Source organism: Nerophis ophidion, linkage group LG07, assembly GCF_033978795.1.
Source record: "Nerophis ophidion isolate RoL-2023_Sa linkage group LG07, RoL_Noph_v1.0, whole genome shotgun sequence".
In the NCBI taxonomy this organism is placed as follows: domain Eukaryota; kingdom Metazoa; phylum Chordata; class Actinopteri; order Syngnathiformes; family Syngnathidae; genus Nerophis; species Nerophis ophidion.
In genome coordinates this window covers 114,315-142,131 of record NC_084617.1, presented here as the reverse complement: position 1 = coordinate 142,131, position 27,817 = coordinate 114,315, and the positions used below count along the sequence as shown (strand labels likewise).

At 42.5% G+C, this 27,817-nt stretch overlaps 1 protein-coding gene and 1 pseudogene across 1 annotated transcript in view; one reads left to right on the top strand and one right to left on the bottom strand.

The window, feature by feature from the left end:
* Positions 1–7,581, top strand: part of LOC133555748 (serotonin N-acetyltransferase-like) — a 446,295-nt pseudogene extending 438,714 nt beyond the window's left edge.
* A 12,624-nt stretch (positions 7,582–20,205) lies between these two features.
* Positions 20,206–27,817, bottom strand: part of LOC133555734 (inactive rhomboid protein 1-like) — a 68,341-nt gene continuing 60,729 nt past the window's right edge. The window contains 3 exon segments of the mRNA XM_061905044.1: positions 20,206–20,985; positions 25,969–26,018; positions 26,021–26,121. Of these exon segments, the coding sequence (XP_061761028.1) occupies positions 20,566–20,985; positions 25,969–26,018; positions 26,021–26,121 (571 nt within the window). The 3' untranslated portion in view covers positions 20,206–20,565.

The window sequence follows — 27,817 nt, the reverse complement described above, 5'->3', positions numbered from 1 at the left end:
TGATAATGAATGTTACTTTATGTTGTCTAAACCACAGGAGGCCATGACACCTTGATAATGAATGTTGCTTATGTTGTCTAAACCACAGGAGGCCATGACACCTTGATAATGAATGTTGCTTTATGTTGTCTAAACCACAGGAGGCCATGACACCTTGATAATGAATGTTGCTTTATGTTGTCTAAACCACAGGAGGCCATGACACCTTGATAATGAATGTTGCTTTATGTTGTCTAAACCACAGGAGGCCATGACACCTTGATAATGAATGTTGCTTTATGTTGTCTAAACCACAGGAGGCCATGACACCTTGATAATGAATGTTGCTTTATGTTGTCTAAACCACAGGAGGCCATGACACCTTGATAATGAATGTTGCTTTATGTTGTCTAAACCACAGGAGGCCATGACACCTTGATAATGAATGTTGCTTTATGTTGTCTAAACCACAGGAGGCCATGACACCTTGATAATGAATGTTGCTTTATGTTGTCTAAACCACAGGAGGCCATGACACCTTGATAATGAATGTTGCTTTATGTTGTCTAAACCACAGGAGGCCATGACACCTTGATAATGAATGTTGCTTTATGTTGTCTAAACCACAGGAGGCCATGACACCTTGATAATGAATGTTGCTTTATGTTGTCTAACCACAGGAGGCCATGACACCTTGATAATGAATGTTGCTTTATGTTGTCTAAACCTACAGGAGGCCATGACACCTTGATAATGAATGTTGCTTTATGTTGTCTAAACCTACAGGAGGCCATGACACCTTGATAATGAATGTTGCTTTATGTTGTCTAAACCACAGGAGGCCATGACACCTTGATAATGAATGTTGCTTTATGTTGTCTAACCACAGGAGGCCATGACACCTTGATAATGAATGTTGCTTTATGTTGTCTAAACCACAGGAGGCCATGACACCTTGATAATGAATGTTGCTTTATGTTGTCTAAACCACAGGAGGCCATGACACCTTGATAATGAATGTTGCTTTATGTTGTCTAAACCACAGGAGGCCATGACACCTTGATAATGAATGTTGCTTTATGTTGTCTAAACCACAGGAGGCCATGACACCTTGATAATGAATGTTGCTTTATGTTGTCTAACCTACAGGAGGCCATGACACCTTGATAATGAATGTTGCTTTATGTTGTCTAAACCACAGGAGGCCATGACACCTTGATAATGAATGTTGCTTTATGTTGTCTAACCTACAGGAGGCCATGACACCTTGATAATGAATGTTGCTTTATGTTGTCTAAACCACAGGAGGCCATGACACCTTGATAATGAATGTTGCTTTATGTTGTCTAAACCACAGGAGGCCATGACACCTTGATAATGAATGTTGCTTTATGTTGTCTAAACCACAGGAGGCCATGACACCTTGATAATGAATGTTGCTTTATGTTGTCTAACCTACAGGAGGCCATGACACCTTGATAATGAATGTTGCTTTATGTTGTCTAAACCACAGGAGGCCATGACACCTTGATAATGAATGTTGCTTTATGTTGTCTAAACCACAGGAGGCCATGACACCTTGATAATGAATGTTGCTTTATGTTGTCTAAACCACAGGAGGCCATGACACCTTGATAATGAATGTTGCTTTATGTTGTCTAAACCACAGGAGGCCATGACACCTTGATAATGAATGTTGCTTTATGTTGTCTAAACCACAGGAGGCCATGACACCTTGATAATGAATGTTGCTTTATGTTGTCTAAACCACAGGAGGCCATGACACCTTGATAATGAATGTTGCTTTATGTTGTCTAAACCACAGGAGGCCATGACACCTTGATAATGAATGTTGCTTTATGTTGTCTAAACCACAGGAGGCCATGACACCTTGATAATGAATGTTGCTTTATGTTGTCTAAACCACAGGAGGCCATGACACCTTGATAATGAATGTTGCTTTATGTTGTCTAAACCACAGGAGGCCATGACACCTTGATAATGAATGTTGCTTTATGTTGTCTAAACCTACAGGAGGCCATGACACCTTGATAATGAATGTTGCTTTATGTTGTCTAAACCACAGGAGGCCATGACACCTTGATAATGAATGTTGCTTTATGTTGTCTAACCTACAGGAGGCCATGACACCTTGATAATGAATGTTGCTTTATGTTGTCTAAACCACAGGAGGCCATGACACCTTGATAATGAATGTTGCTTTATGTTGTCTAAACCACAGGAGGCCATGACACCTTGATAATGAATGTTGCTTTATGTTGTCTAAACCACAGGAGGCCATGACACCTTGATAATGAATGTTGCTTTATGTTGTCTAAACCACAGGAGGCCATGACACCTTGATAATGAATGTTGCTTTATGTTGTCTAAACCACAGGAGGCCATGACACCTTGATAATGAATGTTGCTTTATGTTGTCTAAACCACAGGAGGCCATGACACCTTGATAATGAATGTTGCTTTATGTTGTCTAAACCACAGGAGGCCATGACACCTTGATAATGAATGTTGCTTTATGTTGTCTAAACCACAGGAGGCCATGACACCTTGATAATGAATGTTGCTTTATGTTGTCTAACCTACAGGAGGCCATGACACCTTGATAATGAATGTTGCTTTATGTTGTCTAAACCACAGGAGGCCATGACACCTTGATAATGAATGTTGCTTTATGTTGTCTAACCTACAGGAGGCCATGACACCTTGATAATGAATGTTGCTTTATGTTGTCTAAACCACAGGAGGCCATGACACCTTGATAATGAATGTTGCTTTATGTTGTCTAAACCACAGGAGGCCATGACACCTTGATAATGAATGTTGCTTTATGTTGTCTAAACCACAGGAGGCCATGACACCTTGATAATGAATGTTGCTTTATGTTGTCTAAACCACAGGAGGCCATGACACCTTGATAATGAATGTTGCTTTATGTTGTCTAAACCACAGGAGGCCATGACACCTTGATAATGAATGTTGCTTTATGTTGTCTAAACCACAGGAGGCCATGACACCTTGATAATGAATGTTGCTTTATGTTGTCTAAACCACAGGAGGCCATGACACCTTGATAATGAATGTTGCTTTATGTTGTCTAACCTACAGGAGGCCATGACACCTTGATAATGAATGTTGCTTTATGTTGTCTAAACCACAGGAGGCCATGACACCTTGATAATGAATGTTGCTTTATGTTGTCTAACCTACAGGAGGCCATGACACCTTGATAATGAATGTTGCTTTATGTTGTCTAAACCACAGGAGGCCATGACACCTTGATAATGAATGTTGCTTTATGTTGTCTAAACCACAGGAGGCCATGACACCTTGATAATGAATGTTGCTTTATGTTGTCTAAACCACAGGAGGCCATGACACCTTGATAATGAATGTTGCTTTATGTTGTCTAAACCACAGGAGGCCATGACACCTTGATAATGAATGTTGCTTTATGTTGTCTAAACCACAGGAGGCCATGACACCTTGATAATGAATGTTGCTTTATGTTGTCTAAACCACAGGAGGCCATGACACCTTGATAATGAATGTTGCTTTATGTTGTCTAAACCACAGGAGGCCATGACACCTTGATAATGAATGTTGCTTTATGTTGTCTAAACCACAGGAGGCCATGACACCTTGATAATGAATGTTGCTTTATGTTGTCTAACCTACAGGAGGCCATGACACCTTGATAATGAATGTTGCTTTATGTTGTCTAACCACAGGAGGCCATGACACCTTGATAATGAATGTTGCTTTATGTTGTCTAACCTACAGGAGGCCATGACACCTTGATAATGAATGTTGCTTTATGTTGTCTAAACCACAGGAGGCCATGACACCTTGATAATGAATGTTGCTTTATGTTGTCTAAACCACAGGAGGCCATGACACCTTGATAATGAATGTTGCTTTATGTTGTCTAAACCACAGGAGGCCATGACACCTTGATAATGAATGTTGCTTTATGTTGTCTAAACCACAGGAGGCCATGACACCTTGATAATGAATGTTGCTTTATGTTGTCTAAACCACAGGAGGCCATGACACCTTGATAATGAATGTTGCTTTATGTTGTCTAAACCACAGGAGGCCATGACACCTTGATAATGAATGTTGCTTTATGTTGTCTAAACCACAGGAGGCCATGACACCTTGATAATGAATGTTGCTTTATGTTGTCTAAACACAGGAGGCCATGACACCTTGATAATGAATGTTGCTTTATGTTGTCTAAACCACAGGAGGCCATGACACCTTGATAATGAATGTTGCTTTATGTTGTCTAACCTACAGGAGGCCATGACACCTTGATAATGAATGTTGCTTTATGTTGTCTAAACCACAGGAGGCCATGACACCTTGATAATGAATGTTGCTTTATGTTGTCTAACCTACAGGAGGCCATGACACCTTGATAATGAATGTTGCTTTATGTTGTCTAAACCACAGGAGGCCATGACACCTTGATAATGAATGTTGCTTTATGTTGTCTAAACCACAGGAGGCCATGACACCTTGATAATGAATGTTGCTTTATGTTGTCTAAACCACAGGAGGCCATGACACCTTGATAATGAATGTTGCTTTATGTTGTCTAAACCACAGGAGGCCATGACACCTTGATAATGAATGTTGCTTTATGTTGTCTAAACCACAGGAGGCCATGACACCTTGATAATGAATGTTGCTTTATGTTGTCTAAACCACAGGAGGCCATGACACCTTGATAATGAATGTTGCTTTATGTTGTCTAAACCACAGGAGGCCATGACACCTTGATAATGAATGTTGCTTTATGTTGTCTAAACCACAGGAGGCCATGACACCTTGATAATGAATGTTGCTTTATGTTGTCTAACCTACAGGAGGCCATGACACCTTGATAATGAATGTTGCTTTATGTTGTCTAAACCACAGGAGGCCATGACACCTTGATAATGAATGTTGCTTTATGTTGTCTAACCTACAGGAGGCCATGACACCTTGATAATGAATGTTGCTTTATGTTGTCTAAACCACAGGAGGCCATGACACCTTGATAATGAATGTTGCTTTATGTTGTCTAAACCACAGGAGGCCATGACACCTTGATAATGAATGTTGCTTTATGTTGTCTAAACCACAGGAGGCCATGACACCTTGATAATGAATGTTGCTTTATGTTGTCTAAACCACAGGAGGCGATGAGCCGGCATGTGGCGTCCACGTCCACGGTGCACATCCACGTGCTGTCGGTGCACCGTCAGTGTCGGCAGCAAGGTAAAGGCTCCATCCTGCTGTGGCGCTACCTGCAGTACCTGCGCTGCATGGCCACGCCCCGCAGGGCTCTGCTCATCTGCGAGGACTACCTGGTGCCCTTCTACCTCAAAGCTGGCTTCAAGGAGAAAGGCCCGTCGGCCATCAGCGTCTCCAACATGCGCTTCCAGGAGATGGAGTACCTGCTGGCGGGGCAGGTCTACGCCCGGCGGAACAGCGGCTGCTAGTGCTAGCAAACACCTCCATGTGGACGTGATCATCCATCTTTGCTCACCTGGCTGACATTGACAACACCTGAGGCTCTTGTGAGGGGACATGATCATCCATCTTTGCTCACCTGGCTGACATTGACAACACCTGAGGGTCTTGTGAGGGGACATGATCATCCATCTTTGCTCACCTGGCTGACATTGACAACACCTGAGGCTCCTGTGAGGGGACATGATCATCCATCTTTGCTCACCTGGCTGACATTGACAACACCTGAGGCTCTTATGAGGGGACATGATCATCCATCTTTGCTCACCTGACTGACATTGACAACACCTGAGGGTCTTGTGAGGGGACATGATCATCCATCTTTGCTCACCTGGCTGACATTGACAACACCTGAGGGTCTTGTGAGGGGACATGATCATCCATCTTTGCTCACCTGGCTGACATTGACAACACCTGAGGGTCTTGTGAGGGGACATGATCATCCATCTTTGCTCACCTGGCTGACATTGACAACACCTGAGGGTCTTGTGAGGGGACATGATCATCCATCTTTGCTCACCTGGCTGACATTGACAACACCTGAGGGTCTTGTGAGGGGACATGATCATCCATCTTTGCTCACCTGGCTGACATTGACAACACCTGAGGCTCCTGTGAGGGGACATGATCATCCATCTTTGCTCACCTGGCTGACATTGACAACACCTGAGGCTCTTATGAGGGGACATGATCATCCATCTTTGCTCACCTGACTGACATTGACAACACCTGAGGGTCTTGTGAGGGGACATGATCATCCATCTTTGCTCACCTGGCTGACATTGACAACACCTGAGGGTCTTGTGAGGGGACATGATCATCCATCTTTGCTCACCTGGCTGACATTGACAACACCTGAGGGTCTTGTGAGGGGACATGATCATCCATCTTTGCTCACCTGGCTGACATTGACAACACCTGAGGGTCTTGTGAGGGGACATGATCATCCATCTTTGCTCACCTGGCTGACATTGACAACACCTGAGGCTCTTGTGAGGGGACATGATCATCCATCTTTGCTCACCTGGCTGACATTGACAACACCTGAGGTGATGCCCGCTGCTGCCACATCATCATCAAGAACAAATGGCGGGCAGGAAGGCCACAAACACTTTTTATTTCAACAGACTCTTGCAAAACTGTAAAGACCCACCGCACACTTCCTGTCTTCACAATAAAAGCGCTTCTTCATCCTAACAAAATAAGAGTCTCAGAAAGTTGGCCAGCTTTGGAGTTTGTAAAGTGCATAAAAAGAAGGATGGAAGCTGGACTAACTTTCATGTGCTATTGGACAGAAAGGAGGACTTTTTTTTTCTCCTCCATTTAAAAATGTGGAGGTTCTGATCACTAATGTCTGATTCCAGCAATGCAGGTCATCTACTTATTATGTTCTTGTCTTCACAAAATGCAGGTCATCTACTTATTATGTTCTTGTCTTCACAAAATGCAGGTCGTCTACTTATTATGTTCTTGTCTTCACAAAATGCAGGTCATCTACTTATTATGTTCTTGTCTTCACAAAAGTCTCTTAAACATGCTTGGATTAGCATTAAACACATTTACCTTCTTAACCTCTCTTTCATAACTAAGTCACTATGAATGTAATACAAACCCTGTTTCCATATGAGTTGGGAAATTGTGTTAGATGTAAATATAAACAGAATACAATGATTTGCAAATCCTTTCCAAGCCATATTCAGTTGAATATGCTACAAAGACAACATATTTCATGTTCAAACTGATAAACGTTACTATTATTTTTTGCAAATAATAATTAACTTAGAATTTCATGGCTGCAACACGTGCCAAAGTAGTTGGGAAAGGGCATGTTCACCACTGTGTTACATCACCTTTTCTTTTAACAACACTCAATAAACGTTTGGGAACTGAGGAAACTAATTGTTGAAGCTTTGAAAGTGGAATTCTTTCCCATTCTTGTTTTATGTAGAGCTTCAGTCCTTCAACAGTCCGGGGTCTCCACTGTCCTATTTTACGCTTCATAATGCACCACACATTTTCCATGGGAGACAGGTCTGGACTGCAGGCAGGCCAGGAAAGTACCCACACTCTTTTACTTGCTGAAATAAGCAGGGGCGTCCATGATAACTTTGCTTGGGTGACAACATAAGTTGTACCAAAACCTGTATGGACCTTTCAGCATTAATGGTGCCTTCACAGATGTGTAAGTTAGTCATGCCTTGGGCACTAATACACCCCCATACCATCACACATGCTGACTACAACACACTAATACACCCCCATACCATCACACATGCTGACTACAACACACTAATACACCCCCATACCATCACACATGCTGACTACAACACACTAATACACCCCCATACCATCACAGATGCTGACTACAACACACTAATACACCCCCATACCATCACACATGCTGACTACAACACACTAATACACCCCCATACCATCACAGATGCTGACTACAACACACTAATACACCCCCATACCATCACACATGCTGACTACAACACACTAATACACCCCCATACCATCACACATGCTGACTACAACACACTAATACACCCCCATACCATCACACATGCTGACTACAACACACTAATACACCCCCATACCATCACACATGATGACTACAACACACTAATACACCCCCATACCATCACACATGCTGACTACAACACACTAATACACCCCCATACCATCACACATGCTGACTACAACACACTAATACACCCCCATACCATCACAGATGCTGACTACAACACACTAATACACCCCCATACCATCACACATGCTGACTACAACACACTAATACACCCCCATACCATCACACATGCTGACTACAACACACTAATACACCCCCATACCATCACACATGCTGACTACAACACACTAATACACCCCCATACCATCACACATGCTGACTACAACACACTAATACACCCCCATACCATCACACATGCTGACTACAACACACTAATACACCCCCATACCATCACAGATGCTGACTACAACACACTAATACACCCCCATACCATCACACATGCTGACTACAACACACTAATACACCCCCATACCATCACAGATGCTGACTACAACACACTAATACACCCCCATACCATCACACATGCTGACTACAACACACTAATACACCCCCATACCATCACACATGCTGACTACAACACACTAATACACCCCCATACCATCACACATGCTGACTACAACACACTAATACACCCCCATACCATCACACATGATGACTACAACACACTAATACACCCCCATACCATCACACATGCTGACTACAACACACTAATACACCCCCATACCATCACACATGCTGACTACAACACACTAATACACCCCCATACCATCACAGATGCTGACTACAACACACTAATACACCCCCATACCATCACACATGCTGACTACAACACACTAATACACCCCCATACCATCACAGATGCTGACTACAACACACTAATACACCCCCATACCATCACACATGCTGACTACAACACACTAATACACCCCCATACCATCACACATGCTGACTACAACACACTAATACACCCCCATACCATCACACATGCTGACTACAACACACTAATACACCCCCATACCATCACAGATGCTGACTACAACACACTAATACACCCCCATACCATCACACATGCTGACTACAACACACTAATACACCCCCATACCATCACACATGCTGACTACAACACACTAATACACCCCCATACCATCACACATGCTGACTACAACACACTAATACACCCCCATACCATCACACATGCTGACTACAACACACTAATACACCCCCATACCATCACACATGCTGACTACAACACACTAATACACCCCCATACCATCACAGATGCTGACTACAACACACTAATACACCCCCATACCATCACACATGCTGACTACAACACACTAATACACCCCCATACCATCACAGATGCTGACTACAACACACTAATACACCCCCATACCATCACAGATGCTGACTACAACACACTAATACACCCCCATACCATCACACATGCTGACTACAACACACTAATACACCCCCATACCATCACACATGCTGACTACAACACACTAATACACCCCCATACCATCACACATGCTGACTACAACACACTAATACACCCCCATACCATCACACATGCTGACTACAACACACTAATACACCCCCATACCATCACACATGCTGACTACAACACACTAATACACCCCCATACCATCACAGATGCTGACTACAACACACTAATACACCCCCATACCATCACACATGCTGACTACAACACACTAATACACCCCCATACCATCACACATGCTGACTACAACACACTAATACACCCCCATACCATCACACATGCTGACTACAACACACTAATACACCCCCATACCATCACACATGCTGACTACAACACACTAATACACCCCCATACCATCACACATGCTGACTACAACACACTAATACACCCCCATACCATCACACATGCTGACTACAACACACTAATACACCCCCATACCATCACAGATGCTGACTACAACACACTAATACACCCCCATACCATCACACATGCTGACTACAACACACTAATACACCCCCATACCATCACACATGCTGACTACAACACACTAATACACCCCCATACCATCACACATGCTGACTACAACACACTAATACACCCCCATACCATCACACATGCTGACTACAACACACTAATACACCCCCATACCATCACACATGCTGACTACAACACACTAATACACCCCCATACCATCACACATGCTGACTACAACACACTAATACACCCCCATACCATCACACATGCTGACTACAACACACTAATACACCCCCATACCATCACACATGCTGACTACAACACACTAATACACCCCCATACCATCACAGATGCTGACTACAACACACTAATACACCCCCATACCATCACACATGCTGACTACAACACACTAATACACCCCCATACCATCACACATGCTGACTACAACACACTAATACACCCCCATACCATCACACATGCTGACTACAACACACTAATACACCCCCATACCATCACACATGCTGACTACAACACACTAATACACCCCCATACCATCACACATGCTGACTACAACACACTAATACACCCCCATACCATCACAGATGCTGACTACAACACACTAATACACCCCCATACCATCACACATGCTGACTACAACACACTAATACACCCCCATACCATCACACATGCTGACTACAACACACTAATACACCCCCATACCATCACACATGCTGACTACAACACACTAATACACCCCCATACCATCACACATGCTGACTACAACACACTAATACACCCCCATACCATCACACATGCTGACTACAACACACTAATACACCCCCATACCATCACACATGCTGACTACAACACACTAATACACCCCCATACCATCACAGATGCTGACTACAACACACTAATACACCCCCATACCATCACACATGCTGACTACAACACACTAATACACCCCCATACCATCACACATGCTGACTACAACACACTAATACACCCCCATACCATCACACATGCTGACTACAACACACTAATACACCCCCATACCATCACACATGCTGACTACAACACACTAATACACCCCCATACCATCACACATGCTGACTACAACACACTAATACACCCCCATACCATCACACATGCTGACTACAACACACTAATACACCCCCATACCATCACACATGCTGACTACAACACACTAATACACCCCCATACCATCACACATGCTGACTACAACACACTAATACACCCCCATACCATCACAGATGCTGACTACAACACACTAATACACCCCCATACCATCACACATGCTGACTACAACACACTAATACACCCCCATACCATCACACATGCTGACTACAACACACTAATACACCCCCATACCATCACACATGCTGACTACAACACACTAATACACCCCCATACCATCACACATGCTGACTACAACACACTAATACACCCCCATACCATCACACATGCTGACTACAACACACTAATACACCCCCATACCATCACACATGCTGGCTTTTCAACTTTGCGCCTGTAACAATCCGAATGATTTTTTTCCTCTTTGTTCCGGAGGACACCACGTCCTCTGTTTCCAAATATAATTTGAAATGTGGACTCATCAGACCACAGAACACTTTTCCACTTTGCATCAGTCCATCTTAGATGATCTCGGGCCCAGAGAAGCCGGCGGCTTTCCTGGGTGTTGTTGATAAATGGGTTTGGCTTTGCATAGTAGAGTTTTAACTTGCACTTACAGATGTAGCGACCAACTGTAGTTACTGACAGTGGTTTTATGAAGTGTTCCTGAGCCCATGTGGTGATATCCTTTACAAACTGATGTCTGTTTTTGATGCAGTACCGCCTGAGGGATCAAAGGTCCATAATATCATGGCTTACGTGCAGTGATTTCTCCAGATTCTCTGAACCTTTTGATGATTTTACGGACTGTAGATGGTAAAATCCCTAAATTCCTTGCAATATCTCGTTGAGAAATGTTGTTCTAAAACTGTTTGACAATTTGCTTACAAAGTGGTGACCCTCACCCCATCCTTGTTTGTGAATTACTTAGCATTTCATGGAAGCTGCTTTTATAGCCAATCATGGCACCCACCTGTTCCCAATTAGCCTGCACACCTGTGGGATGTTCCAAATAAGTGTTTGATGAGCATTCCTCAACTTTATCAGTATTTATTGCCACCTTTCCCAACTTCTTTGTCACGTGTTGCCGGCATCAAATTCTAAAGTTAATGATTATTTGCAGTTTGAACATGAAATATGTTGTCTTTGTAGCATATTCAACTGAATATGGCTTGAAAAGGATTTGCAAATCATTGTATTCTGTTTATATTTACATCGAACACAATCTCCCAACTCATATGGAAACGGGGTATGTACTTGAATGTCAACCTCACTTTCATAACTAAGTCAGCATGAATGATGTACATGAATGTCAACCTCACTTTCATAACTAAGTCAGCATGAATGATGTACATGAATGTCAACCTCTCCTCCAGCATGAATGATGTACATGAATGTCAACCTCTCCTCCAGCATGAATGATGTACATGAATGTCAACCTCTCCTCCAGCATGAATGATGTACATGAATGTCAACCTCTCCTCCAGCATGAATGATGTACATGAATGTCAACCTCTCCTCCAGCATGAATGATGTACATGAATGTCAACCTCTCCTCCAGCATGAATGATGTACATGAATGTCAACCTCTCCTCCAGCATGAATGATGTACATGAATGTCAACCTCTCCTCCAGCATGAATGATGTACATGAATGTCAACCTCTCCTCCAGCATGAATGATGTACATGAATGTCAACCTCTCCTCCAGCATGAATGATGTACATGAATGTCAACCTCTCCTCCAGCATGAATGATGTACATGAATGTCAACCTCTCCTCCAGCATGAATGATGTACATGAAGGTCAACCTCTCCTCCAGCATGAATGATGTACATGAATGTCAACCTCTCCTCCAGCATGAATGATGTACATGAATGATGTACATGAATGTCAACCTCTCCTCCAGCATGAATGATGTACATGAATGTCAACCTCTCCTCCAGCATGAATGATGTACATGAATGTCAACCTCTCCTTCAGCATGAATGATGTACATGAATGTCAACCTCTCCTCCAGCATGAATGATGTACATGAAGGTCAACCTCTCCTCCAGCATGAATGATGTACATGAATGTCAACCTCTCCTCCAGCATGAATGATGTACATGAATGTCAACCTCTCCTCCAGCATGAATGATGTACATGAATGTCAACCTCTCCTCCAGCATGAATGATGTACATGAAGGTCAACCTCTCCTCCAGCATGAATGATGTACATGAATGTCAACCTCTCCTCCAGCATGAATGATGTACATGAATGTCAACCTCTCCTCCAGCATGAATGATGTACATGAATGTCAACCTCTCCTCCAGCATGAATGATGTACATGAATGTCAACCTCTCCTCCAGCATGAATGATGTACATGAATGTCAACCTCTCCTCCAGCATGAATGATGTACATGAATGTCAACCTCTCCTCCAGCATGAATGATGTACATGAATGTCAACCTCTCCTCCAGCATGAATGATGTACATGAATGTCAACCTCTCCTCCAGCATGAATGATGTACATGAATGTCAACCTCTCCTCCAGCATGAATGATGTACATGAATGTCAACCTCTCCTCCAGCATGAATGATGTACATGAAGGTCAACCTCTCCTCCAGCATGAATGATGTACATGAATGTCAACCTCTCCTCCAGCATGAATGATGTACATGAAGGTCAACCTCTCCTCCAGCATGAATGATGTACATGAATGTCAACCTCTCCTCCAGCATGAATGATGTACATGAATGTCAACCTCTCCTCCAGCATGAATGATGTACATGAATGTCAACCTCTCCTCCAGCATGAATGATGTACATGAATGTCAACCTCTCCTCCAGCATGAATGATGTACATGAAGGTCAACCTCTCCTCCAGCATGAATGATGTACATGAATGTCAACCTCTCCTCCAGCATGAATGATGTACATGAATGTCAACCTCTCCTCCAGCATGAATGATGTACATGAATGTCAACCTCTCCTCCAGCATGAATGATGTACATGAATGTCAACCTCTCCTCCAGCATGAATGATGTACATGAATGTCAACCTCTCCTCCAGCATGAATGATGTACATGAATGTCAACCTCTCCTCCAGCATGAATGATGTACATGAATGTCAACCTCTCCTCCAGCATGAATGATGTACATGAATGTCAACCTCTCCTCAGCATGAATGATGTACATGAATGTCAACCTCTCCTCCAGCATGAATGATGTACATGAATGTCAACCTCTCCTCCAGCATGAATGATGTACATGAAGGTCAACCTCTCCTCCAGCATGAATGATGTACATGAATGTCAACCTCTCCTCCAGCATGAATGATGTACATGAATGTCAACCTCTCCTCCAGCATGAATGATGTACATGAATGTCAACCTCTCCTCCAGCATGAATGATGTACATGAATGTCAACCTCTCCTCCAGCATGAATGATGTACATGAATGTCAACCTCTCCTCCAGCATGAATGATGTACATGAATGTCAACCTCTCCTCCAGCATGAATGATGTACATGAAGGTCAACCTCTCCTCCAGCATGAATGATGTACATGAATGTCAACCTCTCCTCCAGCATGAATGATGTACATGAAGGTCAACCTCTCCTCCAGCATGAATGATGTACATGAATGTCAACCTCTCCTCCAGCATGAATGATGTACATGAAGGTCAACCCCTCCTCCAGCATGAATGATGTACATGTGCACTTGCTCCATAGAACATTTACTGGCCTGCAGAGAAAGTGTGAGACCAGCCGACATAAGCGTTTGATGACATCAGTAAGCAGTTGACACCGTAAACCGCTGTCAACATAACCTGCAGTGCAACCCACTTAATGTGACTTGTTGTGGGTTGGCTGACTCACATCGACATAAGCGTGTGTCAGCATAGGCAGTAGAACCTGTTTGAGTCGACACATGTCGGTTGAAGACATAAGCAGTTGCCAAATAAGCTGCTGGCAAGATGTCAACATAACCTGCATTACAACTAGTTTAAGGTGACACGTTTCGGGTCAGCTAACTCAGATCGACATAAGCGGCTGCAAAAAAATGTGTTGATGACCTAAGCGATTGTTTGTGTAAAAGCTGTCGACATAACCTGCAGTACAACTAGTTGAAGGTGGCTGACTCATATCAACATAAGCGGCAGTCAATGAAAGTGTGGGCACAAGCAGCAGGTTTGAATGTAAACAGCTGTCGACATAATCTGCAGTGTGACCCCATGAAGTCAACACCTGTTGGCTTGGCTGAGTCAACATAAGCGGTCAGGTGTGGAGAGAAGCGGACACCATTTTAAATGTCATCATTTCTTTTTTATTTCTTTGTGGGTTTTTTTGTTTTGTCTGTTGTTTTTTTTCCAGTTGCAGCTGAAGAGCAGACAGGCAACTAAAACGCTGCCCGGGTCAAGACTTCATCACTTCTTCACAAGTCATAAACACGTATCATCACTTCTTCACAAGTCATAAACACGTATCATCACTTCTTCACAAGTCATAGACACGTATCATCACTTCTTCACAAGTCATAAACACGTATCATCACTTCTTCACAAGTCATAGACACGTATCATCACTTCTTCACAAGTCATAAACACGTATCATCACTTCTTCACAAGTCATGAACACGTATCATCACTTCTTCACAAGTCATAGACACGTATCATCACTTCTTCACAAGTCATAAAGACGTATCATCACTTCTTCACAAGTCATAAACACGTATCATCACTTCTTCACAAGTCATAAACACGTATCATCACTTCTTCACAAGTCATAAACACGTATCATCACTTCTTTACAAGTCATAAACACGTATCATCACTTCTTCACAAGTCATAAACACGTATCATCACTTCTTTACAAGTCATAAACACGTATCATCACTTCTTCACAAGTCATAAACACGTATCATCACTTCTTTACAAGTCATAAACACGTATCATCACTTCTTCACAAGTCATAAACACGTATCATCACTTCTTCACAAGTCATAGACACGTATCATCACTTCTTCACAAGTCATAAACACGTATCATCACTTCTTCACAAGTCATGAACACGTATCATCACTTCTTCACAAGTCATAGACACGTATCATCACTTCTTCACAAGTCATAGACACGTATCATCACTTCTTCACAAGTCATAGACACGTATCATCACTTCTTCACAAGTCATAAACACGTATCATCACTTCTTCACAAGTCATAAACACGTATCATCACTTCTTTACAAGTCATAAACACGTATCATCACTTCTTCACAAGTCATAAACACGTATCATCACTTCTTTACAAGTCATAAACACGTATCATCACTTCTTCACAAGTCATAAACACGTATCATCACTTCTTCACAAGTCATAAACACGTATCATCACTTCTTCACAAGTCATAAACACGTATCATCACTTCTTCACAAGTCATAAACACGTATCATCACTTCTTCACAAGTCATAAACACGTATCATCACTTCTTCACAAGTCATAAACACGTATCATCACTTCTTTACAAGTCATAAAGACGTATCATCACTTCTTCACAAGTCATAAACACGTATCATCACTTCTTCACAAGTCATAAACACGTATCATCACTTCTTCACAAGTCATAAACACGTATCATCACTTCTTCACAAGTCATGAACACGTATCATCACTTCTTCACAAGTCATAGACACGTATCATCACTTCTTCACAAGTCATAAACACGTATCATCACTTCTTCACAAGTCATGAACACGTATCATCACTTCTTCACAAGTCATAGACACGTATCATCACTTCTTCACAAGTCATAAAGACGTATCATCACTTCTTCACAAGTCATAAACACGTATCATCACTTCTTCACAAGTCATAAACACGTATCATCACTTCTTCACAAGTCATAAACACGTATCATCACTTCTTTACAAGTCATAAACACGTATCATCACTTCTTCACAAGTCATAAACACGTATCATCACTTCTTCACAAGTCATAAACACGTATCATCACTTCTTCACAAGTCATAGACACGTATCATCACTTCTTCACAAGTCATAAACACGTATCATCACTTCTTCACAAGTCATGAACACGTATCATCACTTCTTCACAAGTCATAGACACGTATCATCACTTCTTCACAAGTCATAGACACGTATCATCACTTCTTCACAAGTCATAGACACGTATCATCACTTCTTCACAAGTCATAAACACGTATCATCACTTCTTCACAAGTCATAAACACGTATCATCACTTCTTTACAAGTCATAAACACGTATCATCACTTCTTCACAAGTCATAAACACGTATCATCACTTCTTCACAAGTCATAAACACGTATCATCACTTCTTTACAAGTCATAAACACGTATCATCACTTCTTCACAAGTCATAAACACGTATCATCACTTCTTCACAAGTCATAAACACGTATCATCACTTCTTTACAAGTCATAAACACGTATCATCACTTCTTCACAAGTCATAAAGACGTAGAATACAGCAAATGAACCAGAAAAGATTGACGTGCTCAGCATGACGCAAGAAAAGAAAAAGAAAAGCTATGGAAATAGTTGATACATTTTTATCTTTCAAAAAGGCACCAGAGGTTTTTCATATTGGATCCATTTTCTTTCTTTCCTCTTTTTCACTTTAAGTTTGCCTAAAGAAGACAACAAGAGCCAAGTGTGGAAAATATACCTATAATACACACACACATATACATATATACATATATATATATATATATGTATATATATATATATATACATATATATATATATATATGTATATATATATATATATATATATATATATATATATATATATATATATATATATATATATATATATATATATATATATGTATATGTATATATATATATATATATATATATACATATATATATATATATATATATATATATATATATATATATATATATATATATATATATATATATATATATATATATATACATATATATATATATATATACATATATATATATATATATATATATATATATATATATATAAAGTGAGGCAAAAAAGTATTTAGTCAGCCAGCGATTGTGCAAGTTCTCCCACTTCAAAGGATGACAGAGGTGTGTCATTTTCATCATAGGTACACTTCAACTGGGAGAGACAGAATGGGAAAAAAATCCAGGAATTCATATTGTAGGAATTTTAAAGAATTTATGTGTAAATGATGGTGGAAAATAAGTATTTGGTGACTTCAAACAAGGAAGATCTCTGGCTCTCACAGACCTGTAACTTCTTCTTTAAGAAGCTCTTCTGTCCTCCACTCGTTACCTGTATTAATGGAACCTGTTTGAACTGGTTATCTGTATAGACGACACCTGTCCACAGCCTCAAACAGTCAGACTCCAAACTCCACTATGGCCAAGACCAAAGAGCTGTCAAAGGACACCAGGAAAATAATTGTAGACCTGCACCAGACTGGGAAGAGTGAATCTACAATAGGCAAGCAGCTTGGTGGGAAAGAAATCAACTGTGGGAGCAATTATCATAAAATGGAAGACATACAAGACCACTGATAATCTCCCTCGATCTGGGGCTCCACACAAGATCTCATCCCGTGGGGTCAAAATGATCATGAACGGTGAGCAAAAATCCCAGAACCACACGGGGGGACCTGGTGAATGACCTGCAGAGAGCTGGGACCAAAGTAACAAAGGTTACCATCAGTAACACACTACGGCGACAGGGAATCAAATCTTGCAGTGCCAGACGTGTCCCCCTGCTTAAGCCAGTGCATGTCCAGGCCCGTCTGAAGTTTGCCAGAGAGCACATGGATGATACAGCAGAGGATTGGGAGAATGTCATGTGGTCAGATGAAACCAAAATAGAACCTTTTTGGTATAAACTCAACTGGTGGTGTTTGGAGGAAGAAGAATACTGAGTTGCATCCCAAGAACACCATACCTACTGTGAAGCAAGGGGGTGGAAACATCAGGCTTTGGGGCTGTTTTTCTGATGAGGGGACAGGACGATTGATCCGTGTTAAGGAAAGAATGAATGGGGCCATGTATCCTGAGATTTGGAGCCAAAACCTCCTTCCATCAGTGAGAGCTTTCAATGCTTGACCAAATACTTATTTTCCACCATCATTTACAAATAAATTCTTAAAAATTCCTACAATGTGAATTCCTGGATTTTGTCTCTCCCAGTTGAAGTGTACCTATGATGAAAATGACAGACCTCTGTCATCCTTTGAAGTGGGAGAACTTGTACAATCGCTGGCTGACTAAATACTTTTCTGCCCCACTGTATGTAGGGAAAAGTCACAATTGGTATTGAGGAAAGGAGAACAATTTCACATATTAAAACAGTTATTTTAAAATGGTATCATATATATAGAATAGTATACGGTGTGGCATGCAGTAAGGGGTTCCGTGTGTTTAAATACAAATGATGAGTAATAAGTATTTGTAGTGGTCTAAAAAAGTTCCAAAATTGAAGGAAAAAGCTAAGATCCTTATACCAAAATATTTTTTTATATCCAGAATTCAGTATAAATTGTGAGAAATCAGAAAAAAGCAAATGTGTGTGTTTCAAATATGAAATGAGTATTAAAAGGTCAATTGTAATGCTGTCAGAGCACAAGAGGATAGAATCACACTATTAGAATCTCATTTAGTCAGAATGATGTCTTTTCATTTGGAAACATCAGACAAAAAAACAAACAAAACAGTCCCCCCCAAGTGCTGTGGTCGAAATAGAAGTTGTGAGGATAATGCCCAAAAGATTTGAGAAAGTGAGAATATGTGTTTTAAAGTCAATAAATATAGGATCAAAAGGGGTGTTAGTGATCTAGTGGCGAGAAATGACACAACAATGACAATTCCACCTGGAGAATCTATTTTTAGACTGTGAATTTAGGTTTTAAGTGCTGTTTATTAATAAAATTGAATTAAAAAAAAAAATTCCCGGAAAATTCAGTCAAAAAATGGTATTTAAAAAAACATTTTATTACAATATTTTCACTAGAACTTATGAGAGGGAATAAAAATCACAATGACGGTCAAACCCTGAAAAAAATAAAGGCCAAAAATTAGAACCCTGTGAAAAAAGTCCCAGAATTTCTAAAGTTGGACTTCAATCTTCAGACCAGTACATTTTCCACAAGTGGCTCTGATCTTCCCCCGATGGAAACAACTGGAAGACGTGTTTGTGGCGTACCTGCGCAGACCTCGGGACTTCAGACACCTCAAAGGTCCTCAGGCTGTCTGAAGGAAAGGAAGGAGGTCCTTCTTTGGACTTGCCGCAGTACAACAACTTCCTCTTCTCGAGCCAGAGTGGCGCCCGCCTTAGTGGAGGTGAGCGTTGAGGTCGTACTTCTCGCAGAACTTGTCTGTGAAGGGGATGCAGGTGAGCAGCTCGCACCACTCGCAGGTGATGGGGTAGACGTAGAAGAGCACCGCCAGGCCCGAGAACAGGCCCAGGAACACCAGCAGGAAGACCATGATCTGGCAGCGCTTGCGGTACAGGTCCATGCGGCCGAAGCTGATGTACGGCAGGAAGGCGAAGGACAGGAAGAAGCCCGACACGAAACCACTGATGTGGGCGAAGTTGTCGATCCACGGCAACAGACCAAAGGCAAAGAGGAAGAGGACCACGCACAGCAGCTTGGTGAAGGCCCGCCAAGGCTGCGCCAGGATCTGCCAGCTCTGGAACAGTTCCACGAACAAGCAGGCCAGGATCCCAAACTGGGAGCCTGCTGGTCCCACCTGCAACACACAGGAAGTCACGTGACCTCACATAGACACACACAGGAAGTCATGTGACCTCACATAGACACACACAGGAAGTCATGTGACCTCACATAGACACACACAGGAAGTCATGTGACCTCACATAGACACACACAGGAAGTCATGTGACCTCACATAGACATACACTACACACAGGAAGTCATGTGACCTCACATAGACATACACTACACACAGGAAGTCATGTGACCTCACATAGACACACACAGGAAGTCATGTGACCTCACATAGACACACACAGGAAGTCATGTGACCTCACATAGACACACACAGGAAGTCATGTGACCTCACATAGACACACACTACACACAGGAAGTCATGTGACCTCACATAGACACACACCTGCAACACACAGGAAGTCATGTGACCTCACATAGACACACACCTGCAACACACAGGAAGTCATGTGACCTCACATAGACATACACTACACACAGGAAGTCATGTGACCTCACATAGACACACACCTGCAACACACAGGAAGTCATGTGACCTCACATAGACACACACTACACACAGGAAGTCATGTGACCTCACATAGACACACACCTGCAACACACAGGAAGTCATGTGACCTCACATAGACACACACTACACACAGGAAGTCATGTGACCTCACATAGACACACACAGGAAGTCATGTGACCTCACATAGACACACACTACACACAGGAAGTCATGTGACCTCACATAGACACACACCTGCAACACACAGGAAGTCATGTGACCTCACATAGACACACACTACACACAGGAAGTCATGTGACCTCACATAGACACACACCTGCAACACACAGGAAGTCATGTGACCTCACATAGACATACACTACACACAGGAAGTCATGTGACCTCACATAGACATACACTACACACAGGAAGTCATGTGACCTCACATAGACATACACTACACACAGGAAGTCATGTGACCTCACATAGACACACACCTGCAACACACAGGAAGTCATGTGACCTCACATAGACACACACTACACACAGGAAGTCATGTGACCTCACATAGACACACACTACACACAGGAAGTCATGTGACCTCACATAGACACACACCTGCAACACACAGGAAGTCATGTGACCTCACATAGACATACACTACACACAGGAAGTCATGTGACCTCACATAGACACACACTACACACAGGAAGTCATGTGACCTCACATAGACACACACCTGCAACACACAGGAAGTCATGTGACCTCACATAGACACACACTACACACAGGAAGTCATGTGACCTCACATAGACATACACTACACACAGGAAGTCATGTGACCTCACATAGACACACACTACACACAGGAAGTCATGTGACCTCACATAGACACACACCTGCAACACACAGGAAGTCATGTGACCTCACATAGACATACACTACACACAGGAAGTCATGTGACCTCACATAGACACACACCTGCAACACACAGGAAGTCATGTGACCTCACATAGACATACACTACACACAGGAAGTCATGTGACCTCACATAGACACACACCTGCAACACACAGGAAGTCATGTGACACCACATAAATGTCTTTGTGACACACTCCTCCCCTCCACTGCACAAGACTCCAGATGATATCTGACAGTGAGATATCATGTGAGATATCATGTGAGATATCATGTGAGATATCATGTGCGATATCATGTGAGATATCATGTGAGATATCATGTGCGATATCATGTGAGATATCATGTGAGATATCATGTGAGATATCATGTGAGATATCATGTGAGATATCATGTGAGATATCATGTGAGATATCATGTGAGATATCATGTGCGATATCATGTGAGATATCATGTGAGATATCATGTGCGATATCATGTGAGATATCATGTGAGATATCATGTGAGATATCATGTGAGATATCATGTGAGATATCATGTGAGATATCATGTGCGATATCATGTGAGATATCATGTGAGATATCATGTGAGATATCATGTGAGATATCATGTGAGATATCATGTGAGATATCATGTGAGATATCATGTGAGATATCATGTGAGATATCATGTGAGATATCATGCTGAAGAAGGTGTGAGCAGCTGTGGTGCATTCAAAGACCAGCAAACAAAGTGGGATGTATCCACATTGTGAGCAGGGAACATGTCTGCTGTATGAACACTCATTCTTTCTTACTGAGGGGACAAGCTCTACATATTTTAGAATAATGACATCATTTGGATGATATATTTATATTACTCTTGTAGATAATGTTCCTTTCTGATTGGTTGTGGTGACCACATGAAGGTGTCATCAGAACTGTGGTGACCACATGAAGGTGTCATCAGAAGTGTGGTGACCACATGAAGGTGTCATCAGAACTGTGGTGACCACATGAAGGTGTGATCAGAACTGTGGTGACCACATGAAGGTGTCATCAGAAGTGTGGTGACCACATGAAGGTGTCATCAGAAGTGTGGTGACCACATGAAGGTGTGATCAGAACTGTGGTGACCACATGAAGGTGTCATCAGAACTGTGGTGACCACATGAAGGTGTCATCAGAAGTGTGGTGACCACATGAAGGTGTGATCAGAACTGTGGTGACCACATGAAGGTGTCATCAGAAGTGTGGTGACCACATGAAGGTGTGATCAGAACTGTGGTGACCACATGAAGGTCTCATCAGAACTGTGGTGACCACATGAAGGTGTCATCAGAACTGTGGTGACCACATGAAGGTGTGATCAGAACTGTGGTGACCACATGAAGGTCTCATCAGAACTGTGGTGACCACATGAAGGTGTCATCAGAAGTGTGGTGACCACATGAAGGTGTCATCAGAAGTGTGGTGACCACATGAAGGTGTGATCAGAACTGTGGTGACCACATGAAGGTGTCATCAGAACTGTGGTGACCACATGAAGGTGTCATCAGAAGTGTGGTGACCACATGAAGGTGTCATCAGAAGTGTGGTGACCACATGAAGGTGTCATCAGAACTGGGGTGACCACATGAAGGTGTCATCAGAACTGGGGTGACCACATGAAGGTGTCATCAGAACTGTGGTGACCACATGAAGATGTGATCAGAACTGTGGTGACCACATGAAGGTGTGATCAGAACTGTGGTGACCACATGAAGGTGTGATCAGAACTGTGGTGACCACATGAAGGTGTGACCAGAAGTGTGGTGACCACATGAAGGTGTCATCAGAAGTGTGGTGACTACATTAAGGTGTCATCAGAACTGTGGTGACCACATGAAGATGTGATCAGAACTGTGGTGACCACATGAAGGTGTCATCAGAAGTGTGGTGACCACATGAAGGTGTCATCAGAACTGTGGTGACCACATGAAGATGTGATCAGAAGTGTGGTGACCACATGAAGATGTGATCAGAAGTGTGGTGACCACATGAAGGTGTCATCAGAACTGTGGTGACCACATGGTGTGATCAGAACTGTGGTGACCACATGAAGGTGTCATCGGAACTGTGGTGACCACATGAAGGTGTGATCAGAACTGTGGTGACCACATGAAGGTGTCATCAGAAGTGTGGTGACCACATGAAGGTGTGATCAGAACTGTGGTGATCACATGAAGATGTGATTAGAAGTGTGGTGACCACATGAAGGTGTCATCAGAACTGTGGTGACCACATGAAGGTGTGATCAGAACTGTGGTGAGCACATGAAGGTGTGATGAGAAGTGTGGTGACCACATGAAGGTGTGATGAGAACATGAAGGTGTGATGAGAAGTGTGGTGAGCACATGAAGGTGTGATGAGAAGTGTGGTGAGCACATGAAGGTGTGATGAGAAGTGTGGTGAGCACATGAAGGTGTGATGAGAAGTGTGGTGAACACATGAAGGTGGGATGAGAAGTGTGGTGAGCACATGAAGGTGTGATGAGAAGTGTGGTGAGCACATGAAGGTGTGACGAGAAGTGTGATGAGCACATGAAGGTGTGATGAGAAGTGTGATGAGCACATGAAGGTGTGATGAGAAGTGTGGTGAGCACATGAAAGTGTGATGAGAAGTGTGGTGAGCACATGAAGGTGTGATGAGAAGTGTGGTGAGCACATGAAGGTGTGATGAGAACATGAAGGTGTGATGAGAAGTGTGGTGAGCACATGAAGGTGTGATGAGCACATGAAGGTGTGATGAGCACATGAAGGTGTGATGAGAAGTGTGGTGAGCACATGAAGGTGTGAGGTGAGCACATGAAGGTGTGATGAGAAGTGTGGTGAGCACATGAAGTGTGATGAGAAGTGTGGTGAGCACATGAAGGTGTGATGAGAAGTGTGGTGAGCACATGAAGGTGTGATGAGAACATGAAGGTGTGATGAGAAGTGTGGTGAGCACATGAAGGTGTGATGAGCACATGAAGGTGTGATGAGAAGTGTGGTGAGCACATGAAGGTGTGATGAGCACATGAAGGTGTGATGAGCACATGAAGGTGTGATGAGAAGTGTGATGAGCACATGAAGGTGTGATGAGCACATGAAGGTGTGATGAGCACATGAAGGTGTGATGAGAAGTGTGGTGAGCACATGAAGGTGTGATGAGAAGTGTGGTGAGCACATGAAGGTGTGATGAGAAGTGTGGTGAGCACATGAAGGTGTGATGAGAAGTGTGGTGAGCACATGAAGGTGTGATGAGAACATGAAGGTGTGATGAGAAGTGTGGTGAGCACATGAAGGTGTGATGAGCACATGAAGGTGTGATGAGCACATGAAGGTGTGATGAGAAGTGTGATGAGCACATGAAGGTGTGATGAGCACATGAAGGTGTGATGAGCACATGAAGGTGTGATGAGAAGTGTGATGAGCACATGAAGGTGTGATGAGAAGTGTGATGAGCACATGGTGTGATGAGCACATGAAGGTGTGATGAGCACATGAAGGTGTGATGAGAAGTGTGGTGAGCACATGGTGTGATGAGCACATGAAGGTGTGATGTGGGTGTTGCTGACCTCTGCTCTGTAGGGCAGGAAGATGGCGGAGGCCAGGTTGCCGGTGATGCGCTGACGATGTAGATAATGGAAATACGCAGCCAACCCGCCAGCTTCTCCAGGTCCCTCAAGATGGTCATCTGGAACGCCACCGACACCAAGCAGTGGAGGATTCTGGGAGGAGGATGGAGGTCGGAGGTCAGGGTTCATGTGTGTGTGCTACTCACTCGTACAGCACCACATTCTGTACTAGACTGCCTCTGAAAAGTACTGGTGCACCCCCCCCCCCCCCCCCCCCCCCCCTTCTAACGGGCATGATGATGCATCGTCACCTGCTCACCTTGCTGCTTTTACCAGCAGAGGAGCATGTATGGCAGCGCACACACACTGAGTACTTGCAAGCAGACACAGTGTGTAGACAGAAAAGGGAGAATGGACGCTTTTTGCTGTAAAAAGTCAAGATAAAAGTGAAGTTCTAACACTGAAACACCCTCAGGAAGAGCTGCTTTAACACATGCAGCTAACATCCCTCCACAGTGTTTTAGCTACTTCTAAATCACTAATCCTGTTTCCATTGTTGTAAAGTATGTTTCTTACAAGTAGCATTATCACTGGAGGACGAGGAATAGCTAAACATGCTTCACTACACACCGTAGCTCACCAGCGTCACAATGTAAACAAACACCATGGGTGGATCTACACCTGACATCCACTGTAATGATACCAAGTACAAAAGTGTATCTAGTTGATGCTACTGTGATTATATCGATATTTTTCATCATCTAAAATCTATTTTCCTTTTTTAAAGAATCATTTTATGTTGATAAAGTCAGTAAATATGTCCCTGGACACATGAGGACTTTGAATATGACCAATGTATGATCCTGGAACTACTTGGTATCGACATGATCCATACCTAAATGTGTGGTATCATCCAAAACTAATGTCAAGTATCAAAGAAGAGAAGAATAAGTGATTATTACATTTGAACAGAAGTGTAGATAGAACATGTTGAAAGAGAAAATAAGCAGATATTAACAGTAAATGAACAAGTAGATGAATAATCAATTTTTTACAGTTTGTCCCTCATAATGTGTATAAAATAATAGGTGTATAAATGACACAATATGTTACTGCAGACTAATTAGGAGTCTTTGTTTGTTTACTTGCTACTAAAAGACAAGTTGTCTAGTATGTTCAACATTTTATTGAAGGACTAAATGACAATAATAAACATATTTTTCATCTACACTAACATTTTTTGTTCCAATAAAGACTACAATGACATTTTGTGTGCTCCCCTTGATTTAGAAAAGGATGGAAAATGATGAAAAAATATGGAAATGTATGTTGGTAGCAGTACCACAACATTGACATGGGGACAAGAGTAATGCAAGGTGACAAGTGGTAGAAGCTAAAGTGCACGTGCAAGTCAAGCTAAAGTGCACGTGCAAGTGAAGCTAAAGTGCACGTGCTAGAGAAGCTAAAGTGCACGTGTTAGTGAAGCAAAAGTGCACGTGTTAGTGAAGCAAAAGTGCAAATGCTAGAGAAGCTAAAGTGCACGTGCAAGTGAAGCTAAAGTGCACGTGCTAGAGAAGCTAAAGTGCACGTGCTAGTGAAGCTAAAGTGCACGTGTTAGTGAAGCAAAAGTGCAAATGCTAGAGAAGCTAAAGTGCACGTGCAAGTGAAGCTAAAGTGCAAGTGCTAGAGAAGGTAGAGTGCACGTGCTAGAGAAGCTAAGGTGCACGTGCTAGAGAAGCTAAAGTGCACGTGCTAGTGAAGCTAAAGTGCACGTGTTAGTGAAGCAAAAGTGCACATGCTAGAGAAGCTAAAGTGCACGTGCAAGAGTAGCTAAAGTGCACGTGCTAGT